Below are 7,500 nucleotides of genomic sequence, written 5' to 3' on the forward strand. Positions count from 1 at the left end.
TTGAGCCGGTGCAGCGGGTTGCTGATGCCGATCTCCCGCTGGATCTCCGTGTCCGACAGCGCCGACATGATGGCGCCGCTCTTCACGTTGGCCCGGCACGCCGCCACGTACCAGGCGGGCATGCCCACCCACAGCTGGGGACAGAGGGCAGAGGTCAGAGGTCACAGTCACCGTCACACGACCCCCGAGGCGTACCAGGCGGGCATGCCCACCCACAGCTGGGGACAGAGAGCAGAGGGCAGAGTCACCGTCACACGACCCCCGGGGCGTACCAGGCGGGCATGCCCACCCACAGCTGGGGACAGGCATTACAGAAGGGCTGAGGTGCACACTGACAGTCCTCCAGGTCTGTGGGCACCCAGGAGCTTCACATGCGTAAACCACAGAGGAAGAACGTTCAGAGAGGAGAGGGGGGGTGTGAGTGGGCGTGTCCATACCTCCAGCCAGGATACCACGGTGGGGCCGTCCCATTGGGCGAAGGGCTGGCCTTTCCTACGAGCATCCTCCAGGAGCTCGTGCCTACGCCAGGAGAGAGAAAGAGAGAGACAGAGAGAGGAGGAGGGAGAGAAGAGAGAGGAGGGAGGAGAGAGAGGGAGAGGAAGACAAAGGGAAGGGAGAGAGGAGAGCGAAAAGAGGAGAGACAGGCGAGAGACAGAGGAGAGAGAAAAGAGGAGAGAGGGGAATGCTCATTAACAGCACATTTCCACAGCATAAAAATTGCCAAAAGAACATCACACCTTTCTGAGCACAACCTGGCAGAGAGTGAGAGAATGAGAGAGTAAGAGAGAGAGAGAAAGCCTGAGAGAGTGAGAGAATTAAAGAGAGAGAGAGAGCTTTCTCATGAGTGTGTTACCTTTCACCACTTTGCATTTCGCTTTTTGAGCTTTTCAAATGCGAAAGGGGGACGCACAAGCATGAACCCTGAACCCTGAACCCTGAACGCTGAACGCTGAACGCTGAACGCTGAACCCTGAACCCTGAACCCTGAACGCTGGATTCTGCAGAGACGTCCAGACTCAGGGCTTAATTAAGACCCTTCCTGGACACTGCAGATCGCACGCTGGGAGAACAGACCCAGAGTCGCGAGCACAGCCATTGTGCTCTGAGAACAGGGAGAGCTCTTCATCTTCATCCTCGGGTCTCTCACCGCTCATCTCCCAGCAGATAAAACAGCCTGCCGAAGCCCAGACCAGCTCAGCCAATCACAAACAGCCGTGAGGCTGGAACACTGCCACATGATATCCGCTCAGACGGGAGCTTCGATGAAGAAATCAACGGGCATCTTAAAAATCAGTCTGGGTCAACTGGCTAACAAAATATTACATGTGACGCCATGTGCATATTTAAAACTATTGTACTCTGTTATTTATATCATTTATATAATTATTTCATATACACGAGTCACAGGTAATTGCACAGAGATTAATAATGCTTACATGGTTCTGAATTTTGTTAACTGATATACACTATATCCTATACTGCACACAGACACAGCCAGGCACACAGAAGACTGTTTTAACTCTAACTTCCTGTTGTCCAGAGAAACATAAGCCCTTTTGGGAGCTGGAACTGCACCTCTAATACTGGCTGTCCTTTAATCTCTGTTAACGAGCTGCTCCCCCAACAGTAAACGGAAGTAATCAGGCTTTGCCACTAGAGGGCAGAAATACCTGCAAAATCTGTCGCGATGACTCAACAGTGCCTGTTCAGTTCTTATTCAAATATACATGGAGGATATTTCAAGTTGTCTTTTGTTATCTTCATTGTCTTACGGTATGACCTTGAAGTAGTTTCTGTACAGATGACAATTAATATACTACATATTTATAAGTGTCACCATCACGCAAATTCATAAATTAGGATCATGTGCGTTTTCCACCAGGAGTATGAAACAGAGACAGCACAGCTGCAGCACAGCCAGAGGCCACAGAGAAGCTGAAGCTGTGTCTCTCTGCACGAGTCTGAGAGGATCTTTCCATTAATGAAGTCGAGTCTAATTAAACACGCGGAGGTGGGGGTGGGGGTGGGGGTGGGGCAAGGGGGGGCGGGGTTTCATATCAGATCACAATTACTCTCACAGCTGGCTGTGATGTGTTCTGCACCCCAGGAGGAGAGGAGGACGGGAAGAGGGGAGAGGAGAGGAGAGAAGGAGAGAAGGCAAACACAGCAAAAGAAAGAAACGGGGTAAAATAAAATCACTCAAGAAGAAGAGAAGAAACTAACTGGTGTTTCTTCAGAGAGGAGAGAGTGAGTGAACTAGCTGGCACGGCTTGAACAACGGGAGGGTGGAGACAGTCTCTTTTGCACGATGGCTGGTGTTCGCACATTTGTGTTAAGGCTAAATCAAGGATGGTTTTTACCCAAAACAGCTGTTATTACCCCATCGTGAACACAAATAATGCAATTTTACTATATCAAACTAAATTTCATGTAGAAAAATGTAACAATTATTGCCAATTTGACGTAGATATTTGTATTACTAGGCAATTGTATATTTCATAAAATATACACATACCATATTGAAATGTGTATTTAGGAATTTCACTACACAGTCCCGATCTGACTGCTCTGAAGCTATAGACTGAGCTTTCCATAAAGCCTCAGAAGTTTACCATCTAATTTCCGATCATCCAAACTCAAACAGCACCAGGAGGTTTTGGCTCGATTAGACCGCGTTTACAGACACTTCAGCTTTCCAGTCAGATAAAAATCACAGCTTTACTGTTTTCCCAAGACTTGTGCTCCAAATATCTTTCAGCCTCAGTGGTGTGATAAAATAAGAGGCTTCATAAGCGACAGCCACATGACAGCATCCTGGCTAATTCCCTGCTCTTTCACACAGGGGCTCCTGGGAGATTTAGCAGAGTGCTGCCCCTGAAGGTGAGAGGGGATACTGCATTTACAAGAGGTGGGGGGCTCAGAGGGGGTACTGTGTGAGAGGTTGGGGGGCTCAGAGGGGGTACTGTATGAGAGGTTGGGGGGCTCAGAGGGGGTACTGTGTGAGAGGTTGGGGCACTCAGAGGGGGTACTGTATGAGAGGTTAGGGGGCTCAGAGGGGGTACTGTGTGAGAGGTTGGGGTGCTCAGAGGGGGTACTGTGTGAGAGGTTGGGGTGCTCACTTCTTCCTCATCCTGCGGTCCCGCTCGGCCTGGGTCCCCAGCTTGCCCAGGGTCATGGTGTCCCCGATCGCCATCTCGAAATCTGCAATGCAAAAGCCAATCCCACATCCTCACCATCAGCCCAGTATCGTTTCATTCTGTCAATAACATCCTGCCCGACAAAACAAATGTAGCCACTACAAAAAATGTGCTGCCAAAAGGTTTATCACCATCAAAAAATAAATAAATAAGTACAAATTAATAAAAAACTTAAAGGCATACTATGCAGGATTTCTTAGCAGGATTTCTGTGTTCACAATCAAAGAAGTCTCCTCCTCCGTCTACAACCCCGCCCACTCACACTGAGTAAGTTTCCCCGCCTAACGGGGCTAGCTGGACAGCGAGAGGTAGCATTAGTACCGTGAAATGAGCGTCTGTGTCCGTCAGAATTAGAGATGCAGGTAAGGGTGCGTGAATTCAGTGTGTAAAGACAGAGATCGCCAGTGCATCATAGATGTGCCTTAGCATGCTTATTTTATAATATTTTCAAGGTGAAAATCGTGCATAGAAAGCCTTTAAACTAAAAGAACGTAAAACTAAATAAACATACAGACACACAGGGAGGTGTGGCTGGGACCCATGTTGCCAGTGTGCATCACAGAGCCCTCAGTATAGTGCAGGGGAAACACACAGGTGTAGAGTACCTGCAGCAGCCAGAGTACCTGGAGCAGCCAGAGTACCTGGAACAGCCACGGTGGTGACTGATCCTTCCTTTCCCAGCTGCTGTTCCAGACGGCTCTTCTCCTTCTTCCCGAAGAGTCGTCCGATGGAGGACTTAATGCCCTTCTTCTTCCCCCTGTGCAGAGAGCGAGGGAAGTTATTACTGCTGCTGGTGTGTGTGGGGTGAATGGTGGGGTGTGTGTGTGTGGGGTGAGCGGTGGGGTGTGTGGGGGTGTGTGTGGGGGGGGTGAGCGGTGGGGTGTGGAGTGTGTGGGGGTGTGTGTGGGGTGAGTGGTAGGGTGTGTGTGTGTGGGGTGTGTGTGGGGTGAGTGGTGGAGTGTGTGGGGGTGTGTGTGGGGGGGTGAGCGGTGGGGTGTGGAGTGTGTGAGGTGTGTGGGGGGGGGTGAGCGGTGGGGTGTGGTGTGTGGGGGTGTGTGTGGGGTGAGTGATGGGGTGTGTGTGGGATGTGGGGTGGTGTGTGTGTGGGGTGAGTGGTGAGGTGTGGTGTGTGTATGGGGGTGTGTGTGGGGTGAGCGGTGGGGTGTGGTGTGTGGGGGTGTGTGTGGGGTGAGTGATGGGGTGTGTGTGGGATGTGTGGGGGTGTGTGTGGGGTGAGTGATGGGGTGTGGTGTGTGTATGGGGGTGTGTGTGGGGTAAGCGGTGGGGTGTGGTGTGTGGGGGGGGGGCAGTGTACCCTCGCCCGTCGTCCAGGCTGCCGCTCAGCTGGCTGAAGCTCATGGGCTCCAGCCGCAGGTTGCGGGGGGACGAGGGGGGGGACGTCTCGCACTTGATGGTGGCCTTGTCCTCGCGGGCCTCGTCACGTGACACCGGGGACTGGGAGAGGTCAGAGGTCAAAGGTCATCAGGACAGAGTTCCCAACTCCAACCGCCCCGTCTGCAGCGACTCACACAGCCCCCCCCCCCCCCCCGTCTGCAGTGACTCACACAGGGCCCCCCCCACCCCACCCCGACCCCCCCCATCTGCAGTGACTCACACAGGGCCCCCCTCACCCCGACCCCCCGCCCACCCCGCCCCACCCCGACCCCCCCCCCCCCCCACCCCACCCCGACCCCCCCCCCCCCCCCCCCCCCCCGTCTGCAGTGACTCACACAGGGCCCCCCCCTCGCTTGTTATTACGCAACACAAGAGCAAGCGAAAGACTTACGAGGACTTTCCTGCGGTGCTTCCTTAAATCGCTCGGCTGATAGCATTAACAGAAGCAGACAGGGAGAAACACATCATTAAAGCCTTTAACTGCCGCGGTCTCCACGGAGACTGACGCCGAGCAACACCCCCCACACACACCCCCACCCCCACACCCACACACCCTCCATACCCCCGCCCCACACCCACACCACCATCTTCATCAAACCACAGGAGAAGAAACAGCTTGGGATCTGCTACAGATGTGAGCAAATGGAACCCGCAATTCACAGACTTTGCAGGGAGCCGGTGTGTGCATTTCTTGCGGCTGACGGTGGTGTGGTGGTGGATAGACAGATAGACGGAGAGATAGACAATTAGCTAGCTAGCCAGCCAGACAGCTAAATAAAAAGATAGACAGAAGGACAGATGGGAGTCTCACAAAAGGAGATGGACTCATGTATAGATAGATGGACAGACAGACAATAAACAGATGGACTGGCAGACAGACAGGCAGATACATATAAGGAAACAGATAGATAGACATATAGAAAGATAGATGGCTAGCCTGCTCAACAGAAGGATAGCAAGACAGACAGACAGACAGTCTTACAATAACCGGGGGGGGGGGGGGGTATTACCAGGGTCATGATGCCCAGCTCGTGGGCTGGGGGGGGGGGGAGGGGTATTACCAGGGTCATGATGCCCAGCTCGTGGGCGGGGGGGGGGGGGTATTACCAGGGTCATGATGCCCAGCTCGTGGGCGGTGGAGCGGGCCGATAGTTTGGGCGTGGAGCGCCCGCTGATGGGGGGGGAGGAGCTGGCCAGTGACAGGGCGGTGACGGAGGTGGGGATGGAGGAGCGGGGGCGGAGCGTCACGTTGAGGGCGTCCATGCTGCCGCTGGTCACACGGCTCTCCATCTCATCCACCCGCAGCTCAGCAGACTCCTTCTCCACCTGGATCATCCTGCACACACACACACACACGCAGAGCACACACACAGACACACACACGCAGAGCACACACACACACACACACACACACACACGCACACACACACACGCACACACACGCACACGCACGCACGCACGCACGCACGCACACACACACACATACACGCACACACACGCACACACACACGCACACACACACACGCATGCGCACGCACACGCACGCACAGACACCACGCACAGACAGACACACACAGACACCACGCGCATGGGCAGAACAGACACACAGACATGCCTTTAAGAGCTCATTCTCAATTCTCAACCCCATTTTCAGACTCACACTAACACACCATAACCTCACAGACTCAGACTAACAGAGTCACAGACTAATAGACCTGGACTAACAGAGTCACAGTCTAATAGACCTGGACTAACAGACCTCCGTCTGAAACACAGTCTCACTGGCACAGGCACAGCCAGGCAGTCACAGTGCGGAGTAGGGCGACACTGTTCACACAATACTATGTAAATGTTTCAGGTCTATTTAGCATTTTCTGTGTGGACATCAACATTCGGGACCTAATTAACGGATCCTCTGTACAGCCTCATCATTCTACAGCTCCTCCAGGTGTGCAGCCCACCTGATCTCCTCGTTGATGGCGTCCAGCTGCTCCTGCAGCATGATGGCGAGCGTCTGAGCGTCGGAGTGGCCGCTCGGGGAGAGCAGCTCGGCCGAGCCGAACATGGTCTCGCGGTCGTCGTCGTCCAGGTCCGACAGCTCGGGGTCGCTCTCCACCAGGTGCGTCACGCTGGCCCGCAGGCTGGGGGGCTGCGACCGGTCCCAGTCCTGCTCCACCACCGCCAGGATCTGCAACGCAGGGCCCCCCCGCCTACTGTCAGCATCATAAGGGCCGGGGCCACTCCCCTCAGCATCAGGGCCACTCCCCCCAGTGTCAGGGCCACACCCCTCAGCATCAGGGCCACTCCCCTCAGCATCAGGGCCACACTCCTCAGGATCAGGGCCACACTCCTCAGGATCAGGGCCACACTCCTCAGCATCAGAGCCACTCCCCTCAGCATCAGAGCCACTCCCCTCAGCATCAGGACCACGCCCCTCAGCATCAGAGCCACTCCCCTCAGCATCAGAGCCACTCCCCTCAGCATCAGGGCCACACTCCTCAGCATCAGAGCCACTCCCCCCAGCATCAGGACCATAGGAGGCCACACCCACCTGTACCGCAACACTAGTTACTGCTTCAGTTACCGGGACTTTCACATAAAAAAGAGAGGCTGGGAGTAATACTTACATTCCATGTTTTTCCCAAATGAAGCCGGAATTAAAAGAAGAGGACATTCCGTTAGCAACACGCGGGTAAGAGCAGCACACAGACCACAGCCTACAGAACAGGGGGGACAGTTCCAACATGTCACCCTGCTAATGACACCAGCACCCCGCAGACAGACAGACAGACAGACAGTTGGGCCTGCGAGGGCAGGGAGACATGGGGGGTGGGGCGTTTGGGAGGGGGGGGGCCTGGGGGGGTCGAACCTTGGTGGGCTCGTCCCGCAGGGCAGCCAGCCGTCCTTT

The 7,500-nt window shown here is 54.4% G+C and overlaps 1 protein-coding gene across 14 annotated transcripts in view; it reads right to left on the reverse strand.

Moving 5' to 3' along the window:
- ppfia4 (PTPRF interacting protein alpha 4) overlaps positions 1-7,500 on the reverse strand; it is a 103,899-nt gene that overhangs the window by 14,475 nt on the left and 81,924 nt on the right. For 7 of the 14 annotated variants that reach the window (XM_035388035.1, XM_035388038.1, XM_035388034.1 and 4 more), the window contains exons 13-21: positions 7,462-7,500; positions 6,554-6,780; positions 5,700-5,928; positions 4,984-5,019; positions 4,513-4,652; positions 3,803-3,954; positions 3,120-3,201; positions 438-519; positions 7-134 (exon numbers count right to left, since the gene is read on the reverse strand). The exon at positions 7,462-7,500 is cut by the window's right edge and continues 94 nt beyond it. In XM_035388035.1, coding sequence (XP_035243926.1) covers positions 7-134; positions 438-519; positions 3,120-3,201; positions 3,803-3,954; positions 4,513-4,652; positions 4,984-5,019; positions 5,700-5,928; positions 6,554-6,780; positions 7,462-7,500 — 1,115 coding nt within the window. The remainder of the gene's footprint in view (positions 1-6; positions 135-437; positions 520-3,119; positions 3,202-3,802; positions 3,955-4,512; positions 4,653-4,983; positions 5,020-5,699; positions 5,929-6,553; positions 6,781-7,461) is intronic. The other 7 variants (XM_035388042.1, XM_035388043.1, XM_035388041.1 and 4 more) reach the window with 4 other exon arrangements.

Source organism: Anguilla anguilla, chromosome 13, assembly GCF_013347855.1.
Source record: "Anguilla anguilla isolate fAngAng1 chromosome 13, fAngAng1.pri, whole genome shotgun sequence".
NCBI classification, from domain to species: domain Eukaryota; kingdom Metazoa; phylum Chordata; class Actinopteri; order Anguilliformes; family Anguillidae; genus Anguilla; species Anguilla anguilla.